The sequence below is a fragment of the Lynx rufus genome, unplaced genomic scaffold, assembly GCF_022079265.1.
Source record: "Lynx rufus isolate CCGP_SWC_20201006 ecotype Redwood Valley unplaced genomic scaffold, mLynRuf1.p SCAF_1, whole genome shotgun sequence".
In the NCBI taxonomy this organism is placed as follows: Eukaryota; Metazoa; Chordata; class Mammalia; order Carnivora; family Felidae; genus Lynx; species Lynx rufus.
The window spans coordinates 208,053,752-208,075,235 of record NW_025814823.1 but is presented as its reverse complement, the minus strand read 5'-3'; the positions used below and the strand labels follow the sequence as shown (position 1 = coordinate 208,075,235).

The 21,484-nt window shown below is 37.5% G+C and overlaps 1 protein-coding gene and 1 long non-coding RNA gene across 5 annotated transcripts in view; both read right to left on the bottom strand.

Annotated features, from left to right (window-relative positions):
* Positions 1–21,484, bottom strand: part of FYB1 (FYN binding protein 1) — a 161,782-nt gene that overhangs the window by 29,768 nt on the left and 110,530 nt on the right. For all 4 annotated transcript variants that reach the window (XM_047093239.1, XM_047093231.1, XM_047093252.1 and 1 more), the window contains 5 exons: positions 20,145–20,301; positions 7,245–7,291; positions 4,988–5,007; positions 4,511–4,545; positions 3,431–3,551 (listed from right to left, as the gene is read on the bottom strand). In XM_047093239.1, the coding sequence (XP_046949195.1) occupies positions 3,431–3,551; positions 4,511–4,545; positions 4,988–5,007; positions 7,245–7,291; positions 20,145–20,301 (380 nt within the window). The remainder of the gene's footprint in view (positions 1–3,430; positions 3,552–4,510; positions 4,546–4,987; positions 5,008–7,244; positions 7,292–20,144; positions 20,302–21,484) is intronic.
* On the bottom strand, positions 18,883–19,913 carry LOC124522080 (uncharacterized). Its single transcript, XR_006964672.1, has 2 exons — positions 19,869–19,913; positions 18,883–19,537 (listed from the first exon to the last, which is right to left on the bottom strand). It is a non-coding gene; the product is annotated as an uncharacterized LOC124522080 (long non-coding RNA).

Sequence of the window (21,484 nt, the reverse complement as noted above, 5' to 3'; positions counted from 1 at the left end):
AGGCTTGCAGAGGAAGCCACTAATAATGGAATACGATTTATGTAAGACAATACACACTGGATGCCAGGTTTTTATGGGATATGATGGTGGTCTGCTTGGTAGATGGAGTTTTTCCATGTTTGCATTGTGTAGTTATTCTGATGGTTATTTTCAGGCTTCAAACAGCAAAGGGAAGGGAAGATGGTGAGTGGTTGTGGGCTACACTTATGGGAAAAGCATTTTCTTTTTTTTTTCTCTTTCTCTCTTTTTCTTTCTTTCTTTCTTTCCTTCCTTCCTTCCTTCCTTCCTTCCTTCCTTCCTTCCTTCCTTCACCTTGTGGTGTTGTCTGTCTATAAACTTAGAGTAGACATTACCTGCTATAAACAAGATAACATTCTAGAAATAGCTTTGTAAATAAAAAATAGCAAACAAGTGTTATGTGAAGTTTTAACTTTTTATTTATTTTACTTTTTAAAATGTTTATCTATTTATTTTTGAGAGGGAGGGAGGGAGAGAGAGAGAGAGTACAAGCATGAGCAGGGCAGACAGAGAAAATCCCAAGCAGGCTCCACACTGTTAGCACAGAGCTCAAAGCAGGGTTCAATCCCACGAACTCGTGAGATCGTGACCTGGCCAAAAATCAAGAGTCGGACACTTAACTGACTGAGCCACCCAGACGCCCCTGTTATGTGAGGTTTTTCAACTTAATATCCTGGATAGTATAGTGGTTTCTTGACAGCAGAATGCAGTACTCCTCCCTTGTCTGTGGTTACATTTTCTGGGGTTTCAGCCACCCATGGTGCACCATGGTCTAGCAACAGATGATTGCCCTTCTGGCCTATTGTCAGAAGATCAGTAGTGGCCTAATGCTATGTCATAACGCCTAAGTCATTCACCTCACTTCATCTCATCAAGTGGGAATTTTATTGTCTCACATCATCATAAGAAGGGTGAGTGGAGGACAGTAAGATATTTTGAGAGAAGCAGATGGACCACATTCAGTAACTTTCACTACAGGAGAGCGTTACAATTGTTCTATTTTATTGTTAGTTATTGTTCCTTTCTTTCTGTGCCTAACTTATAAATTGAGCTTTATCATAGGTATATGTGTGTAGGAAAAAACATAGTATATATAGAGTTCAGTACTATCCATGTTTTCAGGCATCCACTGGGGGTCTGGAAATGCATCCCCTTGGATAAGACAAACTACTGTAATCTAGTTTAGAACATGAATCCTAAACTCCTAATCCTAAATGTGTATCTTTCCAACATAATTTCTTAGATCTTTCGATATGCAAATATGCATTGTGATTTTTGAAGTTCTGCCTCATTTTATTGAACTCATGATGCTATGAATTGTGAGACATATCATCAATTTCGTATCACTGAGAAACAGCTTAATTTAAATTATGTTACACCAATGATGTTAAGATGCATTATTTCAGAATTTTAAAATGTGAAATATTTTATACTTTAGAATTAATGAAATATGGTGCTGTGTAACAGTTCTCACATTTAATTTCTTTAATTTTAGCATGTATTAACATTTTTGTGGAAGGAATATAGCTTGTGAAGTCCTAGTCTTTACAAACTTTGAATTCATATTTTAGTGGTATGATTTCCATACTGTATTTTTTCTTACTAAGAAATTTTATTTGAGTGAATGAGTGAAACAATGCAAAATTGATTTCTCCAAAGGAAACGCAAGAAAAAACTTCACGTAACTCTTTCAAAATTACAAAGTACCTTCCTAAAAATGTGTTATGAAAAAATTTTTAAGTTTATTTATTTATTTTGAGGGGGGGGGGAGCAGCAGAGAGAGAAGGACAGAGAGAATCCCAAGCAGGCTCTGCACTGTCAGCACAGAGTCCAACGTGGGGCTGTAACTCACAAACTGTGAGATCATGACCTGACCTGAAAGCAAGAGTCAGACACTTAACTGACTGAGCCACGCAGGTGCCCCTGTTATGAAGACTTTTTTTTAAGAAATTAATTTTTCATATTTGCCACTTGGAAAATATGAACATTGGTACCCATACGTCTGTATGAGTTAAATGTCTTAACATTCATATTTATTCATACCTAATCTTACTTATATATAGTAGGCTTTTTCAAAATTTAACGAGAACTTTGGTAGATATAGTGCCTTATGTACATTATTTTATTTAATTCCACAACAAATTTTCAGGAGAGATACCATTTATTCTAAGAATAAGAATCTGAGATTCAAAGACATAAGAATCTGAGATTCAAACAAGTTTAATCATATGCCCACAATCACATAATTCACATGTACAACTGGAATTTGAATCCACATCTGTCCACTTGACTCTAAGCTGCTTTATGTTTTTCTTGCACCATGCTGTTGAACCTTTTTTTTTTAATTTTTTTTTAATGTTTATTTACTTTTGAGACAGAGAGAGACAGAGCATGAACGGGGGAGGGTCAGAGAGAGAGGGAGACACAGAATCTGAAACAGGCTCCAGGCTCTGAGCGGTCAGCACAGAGCCTGACGCGGGGCTCGAACTCACGGACCGCGAGATCATGACCTGAGCCGAAGTCAGACGCTCAACCGACTGAGCCACCCAGGCGCCCCGAACCTTTCTTTTAATACAACAAATATACTGGGGAGTTATATAGAAATCAAAATTTTTACAGCTGAAACCATATATTAAATGTTCCAGGGGAATTAAATGTTTAAAAGAACCTTGACATGAGTCTTTTTTATAGTGAAGAATAGTTCTGTAATACAGAGTCACCTTAAATATAGCTGACACACCAGACCCGTGCCAGATGGGCCATGTCATCAAAGACGGGTAGCCAAAAGAGGATAGCCTACAAGCTTAGTGATGGTGGTAGAAATTTGAAATCAGGGGTCCGAAAAGAGAGAGGTCAGAAATCTAGGTGGGAAAAGAGGGATGGGAAATAGCAGGTATCAGAAGTCAACAAGTACATAAGCTAGAAATAAAGGCAAAAATGTAAGTCAGTCTAGATACCAGCAGTGGGAGTAGTTCATAGAAACTTTATTCTGAGACAGGTCTGGTTCATCCAGAGACATTTACGTCCCTTATACCATTGTGATACCTGCCTCAAGGATACTTACGTGTGTGGTCCAAGCTCATAGTATAAGTAGGTTAATAACAAATATGAAATCTTGAGAGCCAAGAAGCGTTTGAGCAATGAGTATTCACTCACTCAATCAACAGAAAATTTCCTGGGTGCCCACTAATCATAAGCCACCATATTTTATCATATTACATTTTTAGTGCAGGGATAAGGAGGCATATTGGGTAAGATAATTACTGTTATGAAGGTAGTTACTTTTTAAGGAAACAATAACTAAGTAATTCTCCCACCATGTAAGTTTTCAACAATGGTGTGATGCCCCTTTTGCGTGAAAATCATAAAGAGAGATCACTCTTTTTTTACCCATCAGCAAGCAAGCTCTTACTTTAAATTTCTTCTTTATTTCTTGTTCTTTCTTTTCTCGCTCTTTCTGTTCCTTTTTCTCCAGTTCTAATCTCTTCTTTTCCTCCTTTTCCCTTTTTTTCTCTCTTTCTTTGGTTGCTTCTCTGTGGATAAAAATCGTTAAGTTGTTTTGGCACTTGCGAGCATTGATGTGTTATGGCTCACATATCCAGGAGACAGTATCTCAAGTATAGACGAAGGTGAAAAGCCAGAAGTTGTCAAAATTACTGAGCGTGTGAGATTGTTCTTAAAACCAGTAGGAGGCAGACAAGTGGGGATACCTGCCAAAGGCTCTGTTTCCACTTACACCCTGTGCCAGCAAGCGGAAGACACTGCGCATATATAAAGACCCTGTTCTTTCTGCATATGGGCATGAATAGAATTGATCTCCGCCCCCACCCCTTCACGTGCATGTACTCCCAGGTACAGGGCATGCACATGTACATACATGCAAATCTTAGCTCAGAAACTTTAGTCAGAATTCATTGCTTAAGAACTAGGTAGAGCAAATTAAGACATTTGAATCAACAAGAGAGAAAATAACATATTTCTTTCTCCTTTCACTCACTTTCCAAGACATTTTTTAGTCCTGGGCTATGGGGAAGCCTGTTTTGGAGCTATTCTTTTAAACATCTTTCTGCTGTAGCAGGTTGACACTTTGCCATCTGATGCTGTGGTAAACTATTTCTCAGAGCACCCTGGTGAGGTGGAGCACTGCCTCGATGGGGGAGTTGTAACATACAAATGAATTCATTTGCTCAAGGACACACTGAGCACAAGAAATACAGATTCCTAGCTCCGTGATTCCCTGCCTGTGGTCTATCCAGTAGCTGCGAGTCTCTGGCCTCTCACAGAACAACATTTTTAAGAGTCTTCCATGAAATTCTTAGGCAAATAAAGAATCTTTAGTCCTTTGTATTGAAATAAAGGTTATCATTATATGCCAGTCATTTGAACAATAAAGCTTTTTCCCCTTAGTGTTGAATATCCATCTATTCTCCCTCATACAAATCATAATATTCATTTTAGGCAGAAAAATCATGGTAAAAAATGTAACCCATACATGTCTTCATAGGTTTCTCCTTCACTCTCTTGTTCCTGCCAAGAAAAACATTAATAATGATTAATTTTAATTCCTAAAAAAGGGAACATACACATATTACATTGATCAAATACCTAGTAAAACAATCATAAATGTAAGTGTATGTAAATTTGTCTTGCTTAAAATATTTTTTCCCTTAAAGAGATACACTGGAAAAGTAAGCACAAAAAGATCTTATTTTATATTCTGCTATATAATTCAGATGTCCAGCCAGATTTAAGTTTACGTTCAGTGCTACAAAATTACTGTGAGTCAATGTAATGTTTGGTGTTTAATGTCCCAAGAATTTTAGATGAAGTAATATTATAAATTGAAAAATATCATTATTACCCATAACAATTTTTAGTTGCTGGTTTATATCAATAGAACATAAATCACAGGAATGGTTAAATATTTTAGTTAAGCAATATAATATAAGAAGGGGGAAAAAAAACTGACCTCATCTAGGTTTCCAGTACCTAAAAGGTTTTAAAAAAAGAATAAAATTCAATATACTTTAATTAAAAAGCAGTTTACTACAGAATTATTAGACATAATCTATCCAAAACTGTTCATAATCTAACAGAACTTATGCTCTATAAAACACATAGAAGTACAAAATAGAATATGTGGATTAGATCTTTACTATGGCCTCTTTGATACTTGTAATTTCATTGTAAAACCATTTCATTGGCTTTCATAAAATAACGCAAAAGCCAAAAAATAATGAAGACATTTTAACCTCTTCGTGAAAGACATGCACATTTGGTTTTGTGGGCTAATGTGGAACAAAGGTATTACCAGAAAATCACAACTGTTTGTTCTTTTTGACTTATTTGTTCCCAAGGATTTGTTTCCATGTATCAAGCAAATAAAGTTAATTAAGTTTTTTTTTAAACTGATAGCTCCTTCTTTTTCTTCTTCTTCTTCTTCTTCTTCTTCTTCTTCTTTTTAATGTTTACTTATTTTTGAGAGAGAGAGAAAGAGACAGAGCACAAGCAGGGGAGGGGCAGAGAGAGAGGGAGACACAGAATCTGAAGCAGGCTTCAGGCTCCAGGCTCTGAGCTGTCAGCACAGAGCCTGATGCAGGGCTCAAGCCCACCATGAGATCATGACCTGAGCCGAAGTAGGATGCGCGCTTAACCCACTGAGCCATTTAGGTGCCCCAAAGTTAATTTTTTTAAAAAAGATCCTTTACTATCCAAGTGTTTAGTAGTATCACCTAATTATTAGATATTAAGACATAATCTAGAGCAACAATAATAAAAACAGTGTGGGGTTGGTACAGAAACACATAGACCAATGAAATACAGCAGAAAACTCAAGAGACGGATGCATAAATTTACATATACTCTTTCATACACATGTATTGCCCACACAAATACACACACATACATGCATAGACATATACACACCTATAGAGTTAATGGAGTATAAAGATGGCATTAGAAATTATTGAGAAAATGATGGATTTTGAAATATGGTAATGGGAAAAATCGTTCCCTAGGTGAGGCAATAAATCTGGATTTCTACTAATTCCTCAAAGGTACTCTGCAAATATAAGGAGAAAAGACTCAAATATAAGGGATAAAGTTCATAGAAGAAAGAGGAAGATAATAGTTTTATTTTTTAGGGATAGGACTCCTTAAGTAAAACTTTAAAACAAATTACAATGCAGAGTTTAATTAATTTGATTATATCAAAATTTATTTATGTTCGGTGATGGGAAGCTTGGGTTAATTGACCATGGATAGGATGAGAGAAGATAGTTGCAATTTCTGCAACCGACATGAGATTAATATCTGAAATGCAGAGGAGCTCCTGAAAGTCAGCCAGGAAAGGATACCAACTCTAAGAAAAAAGTGGTCAAAGGATATGAAGTGGCAAGTTACAGAAGAGGAAAACACAAAGGCTAATACACAACTGAAGTACCCAGACTCAACTGCAAGCAGAGATATGAAAATGAAGTGAGATATTATTTTATACATATAAGACTCAAAACAATTGGAAAGCTAAATAATACCAGGCACTGGTGAAAGGTAGGCATCTTGGAATCTTCATGCCCTGCTGATGTGAGTACACACAGATGCAGCTTTTCTGGAGAGCACTCTACTCCTAATTCCATAGTACTAGAATATTCCATGAATATTCCATAGCTTACAAACAGCCATTCCACTACTGGATATATATATACTTTAAAGAAAGTCTCTTGGAGGTCCACATGGAAATATGGACCAGAATGTACACTGAATTATTATTTGTAAGTACCAGTGAACTGGAAGTAAAATGCAAATGCATAGGATACATACCATGGAGTACTATACAGTAGTTAACAAATTAAATATACATATAGCAACATGGGTGGGACCCGTAAAACATATTATGCTGAGTGTAAAAAAAAGAGCAGAGTGAGTTCTAACATACTGTTTATGTAAATTCAAATATATACACACATACAACAGTATGCAAAGAATATGTACAAACAGACACACACACACATTAAATGTATTAAAATATTTGTCTCTGGTAAGGGAAGCAGAGGAAAGGGAAGGGATCATAGAGATAAAAGGGAATACACACATAAGTAAAACAAGAGAGTGGTTTTGCAGGGACCAGTGATGACAATGGCCCAATAATGATCCTATCCAAATGATTAACTCACACTTCTGTATCTGAGGTAACAAATAAATAAATAAAATATCTTTGTGCCTCTTACCATCAGAGTGCATGACACTATCTTGATTTTCTTCATGTACAGCGCTTCTGAAAACAAGAAAGAAGAAAAAGTAAAAATGGAGCAAATAGATGCTTGCTGTACAATGAAAAAGGAAAAAGACTAAAAGGATCATATTTTAAATTATTCTTTTGTCTTTAACTTCTGCTCTGATTTAAAACTTCAGAAGTTATTAGAATGGGCTTTAGCCTCATATTTATGCTGCTACTGAGACAAAAAAAAAAAAGAGAATAGGGGAGCTTGAGGACAGTTCTGTCCATTCACAGTGGACACATAAAATCAATCCATTGCCTCAGGATAGTAATATGTCTTCTGTTAAAATGGAAGTATATAAATAATTCAATTCTGGGATTCTGAAGGCATTTGATTGGTTTTATGGTATAGATGCCAAAGAGAATCAGTTCTAATCCTTGACTCCTTCTTTCCAGAGGTTCTCCTTCTGGCTTTACTTCCATCATTTGTGTCTTGGACTCTAAGTGCCACTGCACTCCAATTGCTCTTCACAGTTATCAGTACCTGGGTCCCACAAATCCCTAATGATTGATGGAACCATCTATATTTTCTATTTTTTATGCTCAGGTTGATTAGCATAGCTGGAGAAAATTGCCATTTCACTGATTCTGGATATTACAAATAATTGACATTTGATCTCAACTTTATCCTCAACACTCTTCTGTAATTTCATATACCTTTTCCTAATGAACCTTCTTTCCCATCATCCTTCTCAAAGGCTATTCAAAACCATCACTACTTTCCTCAAATCCACTGTCCCTCTCACCTCCCCTATAACCCTATATAAATATTTCTATATAAATATTATATTATATATAACCCTATATAAATATTATATAACCCCTATATAAATATTTCTTATTTCACAGATAATAGAGCAAGAAAATATATTCTCTTTAGAAAATATATTCTTAAGAAAATATATTCCTTTAACCCAACTTTTGCTTACCTTCTATCTACCAAATTTCCTTCCACCTGTGTTCTGAATTCTATCTAAATTATCAGTGTTTTGCCCCATTTCTTTCTTCTGTGTGTCATTGTATCTTTTATATTATTATTACTATTCCTCTACTTTCACTTCCCATTCCTAAATATCTCATACTTTGCTTTCTCTCTCAGCCCCAGTTACTCTCATTCATAAAGTCCAAAATCTTCTCTTTACCTTTCTCAATTCTCCACATTACCACAGATACAGATAGTCCTCTCTTTCCCAGCCAACATGGAGAAGGCTGTATGGGCTCACAGACTTGACTTCTTTTTCTCTTGCTCATTTCTTCATGACTACCCTCTGGCTTCTTTTGCCAATCCTTCGCTGAAACCACTCTTAAAGAACTTACTTACCAAATCCACTGGATACCTCTCCATGATAATCTTACATGATTACTTTGTGGCCCTTAACAGTATTGGCCATTTTGCTTTCCTGGAGCCTCTTTTGTTTCCGTAAAAGATCTCTCCCGGCTCACTTGTGTTTCTAACCACCATCCCACAATTTCCTTTGTGGGTTTACTTGCCTCTGACTTCCCCCTTTAAGTGATGATATTCCTTTGTGTTCTGGTCTTGGTTTCCTTTCTTTTTCCACTCTACCCCTGTCCTTGAATGGCCTCATATATGCCCACAGCTGCACTTGTTCTCTTAGTGTTGGTGACTTCCGTATTGACATCTCCAGGGCAGGCCTCTCTTCTGAGTTTCAGACTCACATACACACATCTTGGATATTCCACAGCCAGTGCTACATTAACATCGCAGAAACAGAGGCTTTCCTCTTCTGTCCCAGCACAAACCTGTTTTTCCTACTAGGTTTCTTATCTTAGTGAATGGCACCACAGTTCCACATATCCACCTAAGCCTTAAAGGCATCCTCTTGCTCACTCTTCTTCAGTCCCTCATCAAGTTAATCATGTTCTGTCAGTTCCACGTATTTAATGTCTCCTCTAATTCACGGCCCCACTCTCCATCTCTCTCCTCTTTCCTGGTAGACAGGAGAAGAGAGTTCTATTATTTCTAGTGTGGACTCTTGCAGTAGCCATCTGCCTTGGCTTCCAGTGATGAGCATTGCTCTCCATCTTCTCCATCCTTACAGTCCCTTCTCTACACCACTGCCAACATTTTCTAATGCAAATGTGATTATATCACTCTCACGTTCACTACTCAAGCCACTTAAAGAACCCAAAAGATGCTGGTTACAAAGCCAACCCCATTGAAGAATCTGGGCTGGAAATGCCTCATTATCCCTTAGATCATCAAACAAGCTCGGTGGGCACACTTGAGGCTCAGGAAGAATTGCCATAGATACGTGTCTCAGTCTCTACCTGGGATGGTAAACATATGTGGTCATCGATTGTTGATCCAATAAACTTACTTTTTAAACAAATTGAAATTTAAAAATTTAACTTATATATGCTTAGCTTTTAATTTAGGTTAAGTGTAAAGGCCCAATTAATCAATTCATTAACTTGATGATGACAAGACACTTGTTTCCCTTAGTGATTTTTTTTTGGTCCTTGAAAAATTCAGAATAAAATACAGAAATGATGAAGTAAGTCAAACCCGTGGTACAAAAATTTGTGAAACAAGTTTTACAGTCATGGGGACAATGAACCTACTATGTTCAATATTATTTATTTATTTATTTATTTACTTACTTACAAATGTTTATTTATTTTTGAGAGAGAGAGAGGAGAGAACACAAGCAGGGGAGGGGCAGAGAGAGAAAGACACAGAATCCTAAGCAGGCTCCAGGCTCCGAGCTGTCACTGCAGAGCCCAACATGGGCTCAAACTCACAAACCGTGAGATCATGACCTGAGCTGACATCAGATTGCCAACCGACTAAGCCACGCAGGTGCCCCAGTGTTCAATATTTTAAATGTTTGTAATATTTAAGAGATTTGTTACACTAGCAAATATTTAATTAGATGTGTCAAACTAAAATTTGTTATTTAGACTTTTTAGTGTAGTTGAAAAGTATGGATTCTTTGTGTCAATATTGAGTGTCAATGGCTTCTCATAACAAAAAAGGAGAGTCAACCAGACTTTACAGCCTCCTGATAAAAGAATATACCATCACCTAGGAAGTAATCTGACCAAAGAAACTAGAACTAAATTTGGTCAAGCTACGTTTACCTCCAACTACCAATTTATAGGAGATAGAGGAACATACAAGCTAAACTATAGGAAAGCATTCAGCAAGATCTAGACTATGGATAATTATAGTCCCCTCAAAGAGCTTGATTTCTTCAACAAATAAATTGCAATAAATAGATAAATATAGTTATAGAGGGTAGACTTGTAGCTTCAAAGAGAATTACCAACGTATAAGCCAATGAAAATGTGCAGACTTTATATGGATTCTTCTTCAAACAAATTTAAAAAACCATACACACACTCAATTTAAGAGACAACTGGAAATTTGAACATGGACTTGATTTTTATATTATTATATAAAGTCTAATTTTTAGGGATACCTACTAAAATATTTATGAATATTTGGTATTAGCTTAAAAATAATATGAAAGAGGGAAGTGGGTAGGGGTATTGATGAAACAAGACTAGTGATAAATTTATAATTGTTGAAGTTGGTGTAGGGGACATGGAGGTTCAGTTTACTCTTCTCTCTGCCTTTTACATATTCACCTTTTACAAATTTTTTCAAACTAAATATGCTTCTTAAAAAATATAAGAAAAATCCCATAGAAAATACAAGTGAACATTTAAGAGAACTAGATGTGCTTTAACAGATTTGTAAGAGTCACTTAAGTTCTTGAGAGGATTTGCAGTTATTAAATTTGTTCAGTCAGGTTTTTCAAATGCTTAAAAAAATTCAATATACAGATTTATCCATGCAACGTAAACATGTAAGGGGGTAATTAAAACTAAATTTTTTAACGTAAGTATCCATTTGAAAGAATTTAACCTGAGTTGTCTAATCATTAATCAATGATCCCCCTGAAAGTAATTGTTCTTATTAAATAAAAATTACTAGATGTATAAATAAGATAGCAAGTTATATTATGTGAACTTAAGTACCTAAAATAAATTAGACTTTTGCCTTATTAAATTTAATGAATTGAGTATTAATTAAAAGCACAAGACATAAATACCTTAGACGTCAAAATATATTGACATTCTACAGAATAAAATTTACAGCCCCTTTCATGGTATACAAAGTTCTTATGCCCAGCCCTATTCTTTTGCAGTTTTGTTTTTCCTGTTTCTTCTTCTTTTTTTTAAAAATAGTTTTTAATGTTTACTTGATTACTTTTGAAACAGAAACAGAGACAGAGGGTGAGTGGGGGAGGGGCAGAGAGAGAGGGAGACACAGAATCCAAAGCAGGCTCCAGAACCCGACATGGGGCTTGAACTCATGAATCATGAGATCGTGACTTGAGCTAAGTCAGACGCTTAACCAACTGAGCCACCCCAGCGGCTATTTCTTCTTCTCTCATCTTCTTTTCATGTATTAATACCGACTCACTCTCTGAACACTCTCTGGTTTCTTGTTGCTCTGTGCTTAGCTCACTTTCTTTTCCTTTTCTAGGATAATCTTTCTTCTTATCATCTGCTTATGGTCCTCCTTAATCTATAAGGCTCTCTTTAAACATTCCCTCCTCTGTGAAGTTATCTCTGATGCCTTAAGCCCACGTGGTTGCTGCTTCTATGTGTCATACATTGCTTCATTATACTGATTATTTTGTGTTACTATAATTATAGAGCGATTGCTTGCAAGTGTCTCTTCCTACTATGAGACTATAATCCCCTTGATGAAAGAGATTGCCACTTTGCTAGTTTATTATTAGTTTATTATTATTATATTATTATTATTATGACTATCATTTTTAGAAAGCTATTAGAATAATTCCAGTCATGAGTAAGACTTTGATTTTTTGTGATGAATTAATTTTGTCCCCATTAACTTTTGTTATGAAAGTGAATTATTTATTATCATTAAAAAAATTTTTTTTAATGTTTATTTATTTTTGAGAGTGTGAGAGAGACAGAGTGTGAATGGGGGAGGGACAGAGAGAGAGGGAGACACAGGATTGGAAGCAGGCTCCAGGCTCTGAGCTATCAGCACAGAGCCCGATATGGGGCTCGAACTCACGAACTGCGAGATCATGACCTGAGCCAAAGTCAGACACATAACCGACTGAGCCTTCCAGGCGCCCCTGTTTATTATCATTTTTGAAAAAAAAAAAATTAGGTCAAAAGGACTACTGGACTTGCAGCTCACTTCCTAAAACACTTGGGTGGATGAGTAACAAATATGTGCAGAATGGAGAGTATCTGCATAGCACTTTCATACATATGTGGCTGCATGTTTATACAAACCATTAATCACTTACAGATAATGTTTGCATGCACACATTGGTTCATAGACCTAACACGATAGCGTGTAGATGTTAGTTTATATAAGTCTGAATTCACCATATATAACATGCAAATGTTCAATAGATAATAAATCGTATAAGAATGAGAGTGAAGAATAAAAGGGAAAAACACGAGGCAGGTGAATGTCATGAATAAACCGAGATTAAACTGTTGCCGGGTCGAAAGGGTGGCTCAGTCAGTTAAGCCTCGACTTTGGGTCAGGTCATAGTCTCAAGGTTTGTGAGTTCAAGCCCTGCATTGGGCCCCTCGCTGTCAGCACGGACTGCACTTCAGATCCTCTGTCCCCCTCTGTCTCTACCCCTCCCCTGCTCATTCTCTTTCTCTCTCTTTCTAATAAATAAGTAAAAACTTTAAAAAAATAGTCACCAATTATTTAAAAAACAAAAAAATAGTGCTGCAGGCTTTGAGAAACTCTACCCCTGGAGGCAAACAATGAAACCAGTCACAACCCATAGTGGCACAGGCTGTAAGCAGAGGGAGCAGGTAAAGAAGAAAAGGAAGTTTATCGGTTGTTATAACCCTGTGTCTGTTCAACGAGGACCTCTCACGAGTTCTTTAGTTTCACACTGTGGCGTGCAGAATTACATAGGAAAGGCAAGGTTAAATCAGTATCACGTCCATCATTTTTAGAAAGCTCTAATGTGCTCTATTTCCTGACTTTTAAAGATGTAAAGCTGTTGACCTTTATATCTTATTTGCTATTCATGACTTTAGCTTTTAAAATTTTTTTTTTTTTCAACGTTTATTTATTTTTGGGACAGAGAGAGACAGAGCATGAACGGGGGAGGGGCAGAGAGAGAGGGAGACACAGAATCGGAAACAGGCTCCAGGCTCTGAGCCATCAGCCCAGAGCCCGATGCGGGGCTCGAACTCACAGACCGCGAGATCGTGACCTGGCTGAAGTCGGAGGCTTAACCGACTGCGCCACCCAGGCGCCCCAATGACTTTAGCTTTTAATTGTTGGTTTTGTTTGTGTTTTTTAAAGAAGAAAGTCACACAACACTTTGTTCTATACCTGCTGTTGCTGAGAATAAAATCTCTGTGAACTTTTCTCTGGAACATGTCTTCCTGTATTGAACGCAGGAGGACTTATAAAAAGTACGACTCGCTTCAGCCAGTGCTTTCTAAATGGAGTTGGTAAGACCACCCGGGAGTGCCCGTCTGATAGGGCAAGTCTCAAATTCCAGAGAATGTTAAGAATTTGTAACTAATAAAATGTTATAATGGTGTAAGTTCTGACTTTTCGTCTGATTTTAGAGCCAATAAACTCTGAAGCGGGCTACGAGTGATCTCACGGTAAGAACTGTTGAACTTCTCCCTCTTCCAACCTTAGTCACTTCCCATTATTTATTATTTCTTATTACTTCACTTTTCCTGTCTCATTGCTATTAATAATCATGGAATTTGTTTTGTATACCAAAATATTCAACCGTTGGTTCTGTCTTCACATGAAGAATTAGTTATGCTGTTAAAATTATAGTTAATCTTTAACGATGGTGCTAAGAAACGTGTTACACTAAAAGATGTTGACCTGAACACTAGTAATGATACACAAGCTCTTTCGACGGGTTTCAGTTTCTCTTCAGATGTCTGAGTAACAGCAGAAAATGTAGCTAGCTGACTTCTCACCACTAGGTGGGGAAACAGTACAATTTAAAATAAAATAGAACTTTCGTCGCAACCACTTTATTGTTAAAGATGATTATTATTTCTGATTCTCATCTGCTTCCAATCTTCTACATTCTTTTTTTTTTATTTTTTTTTTAAATTTGTTTTTTCAATGTTTATTTATTTTTGGGACAGAGAGAGACAGAGCATGAATGGGGGAGGGGCAGAGAGAGAGGGAGACACAGAATCAGAAACAGGCTCCAGGCTCTGAGCCATCAGCCCAGAGCCTGACGCGGGGCTCGAACTCACGGACCGCGAGATCGTGACCTGGCTGAAGTCGGATGCTTAACCGACTGCGCCACCCAGGCGCCCCTAATCTTCTACATTCTTAAGGCATCCTGATCTGAATGATGTCATTACAAGTGTCTTCCGGGGAGGTAGGTGAAAAAGGCCACCCTATCTCCTGAAATTCCTTCCCTGATACCAATTAAAAATTCGATTTTTTGCCTTAAGCAACACAGACTCCACCCTAGAGAAGATTGTAAACCTTTCAGTTCTTTATTCCTTTGGGAAGCCACTCCCTCACCTGAACACTACTTCCCAGTTGCTCTAGTCTTGTTTCGAGAATTCTCCCCTGGCCGCCATTATCATTTTACTCTCTTTACTAGATCTTTCTCACTGCATGCAGACATGCTGCTATTTCTTCCATCTTAAAAAAAAAACAAAAAATCTCAATTCCTTTTTTCCCAGCAGTTACCGCTCCATTCCTTTGCTTCTCTTTTCTCCTTGAGAAAGAGAACAACTCTTGAAAGAGTTGTTTACCGTTGCTCTTTCCAATTCCTGTCCTTTCTTGGTCTTCTAAAGCTATTTCAGTCAAGCTCGATTCCAGGAGACTTCACCCACACTGACCTTCACAGTCCTCACTTATTTGACCTTCTGCAGCAGCTGACACAGTTATCACTGCCTTCCTCTTGGGAATACTCCCTTTACTTGGCTTCCAGGACACCACACTCTTGTTTTCTTCCTATCTTATTCGTTGTTCCTTTTTATCCCGCTTTGCTCATTTTTTCTTCTCCCAGGCTAGTAGAGTTGGAGTGCCCCAGGGCTCGGTTCTTCTCTCTAGTTATACTCACTTCCTTGGTGATTTTTTTAAAGTTTATTTATTTTGAGAGAGAGAGAGAGAAAAAAGTAGGGGGGCAGACAGAGAGGGAGAGACAATCCCAAGCAAGCTCCGCACTATCAGCGCAACCCACAAACTGTGCGATCATGACCTGAGCCGAAATCGGGAGTCGGACACTTAACCGACTGAGACACCCAGCCGCCTCATTTCCTTGGTGATTTGAAGTCTCATGATTCTAAGTGGGGAATATATGCCTATGACTCCCTGATTTATTATGTTTTTAAACGAGAACTTTCTCCCAAACTCTTCACTTCTTATACCCAATTACCGCCTCAATATCTCTACTTGGATGTTTAAAAGATCCTCAAGCTTAAAGTAGCCATGCCTTCCTGATCTTCCCCACTCCCAAACCTGCTCATTTTTAGCCTCTCTCATTTCAGTTGAAGGAAACATCATCCTTATAGTTGCTCGAGGCAAAAACCCCGCAGCCCTCTTTGATTCTCTTTTCCCTTCAGACCCCAGATCCAAATTCTGTTGTGTCTACCTTCAAAATATATTCAGAATCTGGACACCTCTCTCCATCTCCACTGCCACCATTTTGATTACAGCTACCACGATATCGTGTCTGTCTTTCGGCAATATCTGCCTGACTAGTGTCTCTGTTTCATTTGCCTACTGTCTCTTTTCATAGAGCTGTTAAGGTGATCTTGATAAAACATAATTTAAAACATCAATGCTCTGCTCGACCTTTTTCAGCGGTTATCATTCCACTTAGAAGAACCACAATGTCAGCCATGACCGGCAAGGCTCTACACAAGCTAAATCTTTTCCTACTGTTCCTTTCCTTGCTCACTCTGCTCCAGCTCCAGTTACCTCCTTCCTAGTCCTTGAACATTCTAGGCGTTTATTCTGTCTGTTCTCTCTGCCTGAATGATCTTGCTTAAGCTATCCGCAAGCCTACCCCCCTCATTTCCTTGAGTCTTTGCTCAAGTATAACTGCCTATAACGGGAGCTACCCTCACCTTTCTTAAAGTTGCCACATGCTGTCCCTAACCCCACCCTCTCACTACACCACCTAACCCTGCTCTCTTTTCTCCTACCTAGTATTTCCAAACATACTATCTCCTTGGCCTGCTCATTATTTTTATTCTTTTCGTCTGTTGCACCCTGTTCTATGTGGGCAGGAACCTTTATTTTGTTCACTGATATTTCCTGAACTACTATTACAAAAGCACAAAGTAGTGGCTCAAAAGAACAATTCTTGAGTGAAGGTAAAAAAAAAAAATCTATTAGAGCTTGACCTGAGAGTGGCCTTTGACCAATGAGGGGAGGAATGGCATTTGCAGGCTGGTAGAGAGAGCCTCTGGAAAACACCCATGCGTGTGTTTTAAAGGGTGGCAGCAGGGGGAAAAGCACAGGAACACCCATATCTCACAATTTTACTTAAAGATTTATCCTGTAAATTTCCCTCTTACATGAAATATGAGTTTTTGAGCCTGAATATCAAGACTAATTTTGCTCTTATTTCTTATTCGTATCTCATCTAACTTCCCCTACTTGGGGGAAAGTTTCTGACCCAGATATTTCTTCATTTTGGGATTTACTTAAGCTCTCTGATGGGAGTCTGAAAGTCTTTCACTACACACCACATTTTTACTTCAAAAAAAAATTGTAAATATCCCTTAGCTTTCATTCACTCTAATCTCTCCATCTGACAATTAACTTTCAGATTCCCCAATAACTGTTTGTCTAGGCAGTATAACATCCAAGAAGACTCTTGTTTCTCTTCATCTTTCTCCTGAGTGTATGCATTTTGTGGAGTCAGGAACTCTTAGATGAATCCAACTTTCTAATTAGGAGTTCTTAATAGGGATGAGGTAAAGCTTATTACAATTGGTGGATTTTGCTAATTTCTGATGCAAACAATATTACAAGAAAAAAATTTGAGTCTTGTTGGTTGGAAGACCCCTTTCAACTTTTTCAAGAATTTCCTGAAAAACCTGAGAAACTGATGAGCATTCTTATAAATTTGCAGTACAGGCTATAGGACTATTCTTGAAATCCTTTCTTCTGTAAACAACTTTTTATTTCCCACCATATCAAAATGGATTCTGGAGTAGGTATGGATTCTGGAGTAGGTATGCCAAAAAGAATTAATATCGCAAGTCTGAAGCTACTCATTTTAGAAGAATCTGACACCATGATTGGCCCTTGGCTTGCATCTGGGAATTCAGCTTCTAAAAAATTCTCTACACTGATATGAAAAATTGCCTGATTGATAAGAGTGATTTATTGTGCCTAGACTGTATAGACAATGTGACTTAGGGTGAAAACCTCCTCTCCTTCTAGAAGTCTGGTATTTTGGTAGTGAATAGGCAAAAGGTGTCTATGTGACCACCTCTCAATAAAAATTTGTCTCTAATGGGCTGCCTGGGAAGCAGCATTACACATTTGTAAAGCTGGAGAAAGGAGAAATCTCAGCATGTCCCTCCCAGGCACAGAAGGACAGTGTCACTGTGATTAATCTTAGCCATGAGTACTACTATTTGCTGGTCCTCTGCGTCCTTTAAATGAATCATCAAATATATGGTGGTCTTGGTAACTCCCCATATAGCAAGAATAGTGCTGAATACTCCTCTTCTCCACAGTTTCTTCAATCACATAATTATCCATCTTCATGTCTTATATATTTTCAGGGATTCATGCTTAGGGTATTTATTAAAACTTCTCACTAGAATTGGATACAACTGAAGCCAGTAACTGGGATAGGTCACATAATAATATTCAAATGTATTAAGATCATGATCTAATGGATTACATTTATCAGACTAGGAAAAAAATTAGGGAAAATAAACAGAATTTTATTTATTTACTTATTTTTTGAGAGAGGGAGTGAGGGTGAGAGAGAGAGAGAGAGAGAGAGAGAGAGAGAGAGAAAGAGAGAATCCTAAGCAGGCTGCATGCTCAGCACAGAGCCCAACACAGGGTTCCATCTCCCAAGTGTGAGATCATGACCTGAGCCAAAATTAAGAGTCAGATGCTTAACTGATGAGCCATTCAGGCACTCCAAGAAATGGAATTTAATACATGTGAAAGCAAAATAATTATAGAAGTCAAGTGTATGTAAGAGCACATGTTAATTAGTTGTTTTAACTAATCAAATATTTATTTAGCATTTACATGTTAGTAGGCAGATGGCTTAAACTCTTATTTGGTAGCCAGATATCATGGGGTATTAGAGTCTTTCCACTAGAATTCTTAAAATCAAATGCCTGGAAGGCCACGAAGGCCACGAAGTCAATATAAATGCATATTGCGGGCCACAGATAAGATAATAGCCACTATGCTGCTCTAACGCTTTCTAGTTTCTGCATTTATACTCCAAACAAACACAATAAAGTGAAACATAGTGGTGGCTACCTATGACAGATGTATTTTCAACCCCTGCTCTAAACTATGATCATCAGTAAAGGAAAGCTGGCAATCAGGCATCGATATTGACAGATTCTATTATATAGATTATGGATATGAAGTACTTTCAATATAAAGACATTATTAACAGATTCTATTATATGGATTACAAATATTAAGTACATTAAATGTAAAGAACATCAGTCTGGTAAAGAATTGAAGTGGAGGAAAAATAAACTGTTGCCAAATATTTTGGGATATTGCTTATTTGTGTTCAAGGAGAACAAAGTAAAGCAATTTTCTAGAAGATGAAAAGGAAGATATAGTCTAACTTGCCATAAGGATTTATACTTGCCGTTATACAATTATTTCCTTTTAAAACAGCATTCATTCTAGTCCAACTTTCTGTTTCCTTTTTCCTCAACCAGCTATTCTGGTCAATCATGGATAAAAAACTTGTGCATAGCAACCCATACAGTCTTGACATTTCTAGAAAGCACCATCTAAGAAAAGCAGGAGTGGGCTTGAATAAAAGTTTCTTAGTTTTTAAACACACTGCCAAAAATCTGAAGCTTGAGAGAAAAGCTGCGCTTTTTGCTTAAAGAGGTTATTTAGCAGAGTGGTTAAAAGCACACGTTTACTTTGAACTTAGACTGACCTTGCCTCAAATTTCTACTCTACGTTCCTGTGTGATCTTGGAGAAGTTACTCAACCTCTGTAAATTCCCATTTCTTCATCTGTGAAATGAGGAAAACATTTTTCACGTATATATATAAAGTTCCTAACAAGTCATAAGTAGTCAGTAAATTGTGGTGCTGGTGCTCGTGATAATAGTGGTGACGGTGTCGATAATGCTGGTGGTGGTGATGGTGGTGATAATGGCCATAGTGGTGATGTTGGCGGCAGTAATGATGATAATGGTAATGCTGGTGGCGATTTGATGGTGGTGATGATAATGGTGGTGACTTTAAGGATGGTGGTGGTGGTGCTGGTGATGATGATGGTGATGGTGGTGGTGATGGTGGGGGCAGTGATGGTGATGGTGGAAGAGATAGTTGTAGTGCTAACCTGAGGAATGTTTCAAAACTTTTAAAAAGGCGCTGGAATTTTTTTTCAAATGAACTCCTAAGGAAAAAAAAAAACCACGGTAAAAACAGATAAAACAAGAGTTGCTCAAGGAAGTGGGGGTATGAGAGCAGCCTGCTCAGCCCTTCCTTCTCCTTGCATCTGCTCACATGTGTGGCCCGCGCAGTTTACCACGGAACTCTCAGCGTTCAGCCAAGCATAGTTTGAAAATCTATGGCAAGAGACCGACAAAGAAATGGCAAAATAATCTTTGCTTACTTTAGATCTAAAGGTGGCTTAATGTTTCTGGGAGGTAGACTTGGGACTGGCGGTTGTGTTGGCAATGGTGCTGGCAATGGTGGTTGGCTGGCTGGATGGGACGGTGGAGGTGGTGGGAGGGAAGTAGTTGAGTAACACATTTGGCCTTTGTTGGTACCTAAGAAGCAGAGGAAAAAAATACCATGAATTAAGATAAATCTTCAAAACACAAGAGCCGGCTATTCTGAGTATGCAGAAATGAAGATCTTAAATATGAAAACGTAAGAAATGCATCCTAGGTTGAATTAGTGCTTTAAAGAATCTAATATTCTAAGTACCACAGAACGTGGCATTTAAATTTTCTATTTTTTTCAGATTTATCGAGGTATAATTCACAAGTGAAATTATCAGATATGTAATGTATGTAAGAGGATGATTTGATATATGTATCTATTTTGAAGGGTTTTCCCCATTGAGTTAATGAACACATCCATCATCTAACGTGTTTATCTTTTTGGGGGGCAGAGGGTGAGAACACTTAAGTTCTACTCTCTTCACAAATTTCAGTTATACAATACAGTGTTAACTATAGTCACCATGCTTTACTTTAGATCTTCAGAACTTACACATCTTATAACTGAAAGTTTGTACCCTTTGAGCAACCTCTTCCTAGTTCCCCCACCCTAGCCTCTGAAAACCACTTTTCTACTCTCTGTTTCTATGAGCTTGACTTTTTGTTTTGTTTTGTTTTGTTTAGATTACACATATCAGTGATACCATGTGAGCTTTGTTTGTCCTTGTCTGGCTTTCTGGCTTATTTCACTACCGTAATGCCCTTCAGATTCATCCATGTTGTCACAAATGACATGATTTCCTTCTTTTTTTAAGTGGAATAAGATTCCACTTTATATATCTACCACATTTGCCTTATCCACTCATCCATTGATGGACACTTAGGTCGTATCCATTCCTTGGCTGTTGTGAATCATATTGCTATAAATATGAGAATACAGATATGTCTTCAAGATAATTATTTTGTGGCTTTTAGATATATACCCGGAAGTGGGGTTGCTGGATCATATGCAGTTCTACTTTTAATTCACTGAGGAAAGTCGATACTGGTTTCCATAGTGGCTGTGCCAGTTTATATTCCCAACCGTGTAGACAAGTGTTCCCTTTGCTCCACTTCCTGGCATTTGTTATATCTTGTCTTTTTGATAATAGATATCCTAACATGTGTGAGGTGATATCTCATTGTGCTTTTGATTTGCATTTCCATAATGACTAGTGATGCTGATAAATTTTTCTTTTTTTTTTTTTGAGATAGATAACTTCTTTAATTCCCATTATTAAAAGGACTT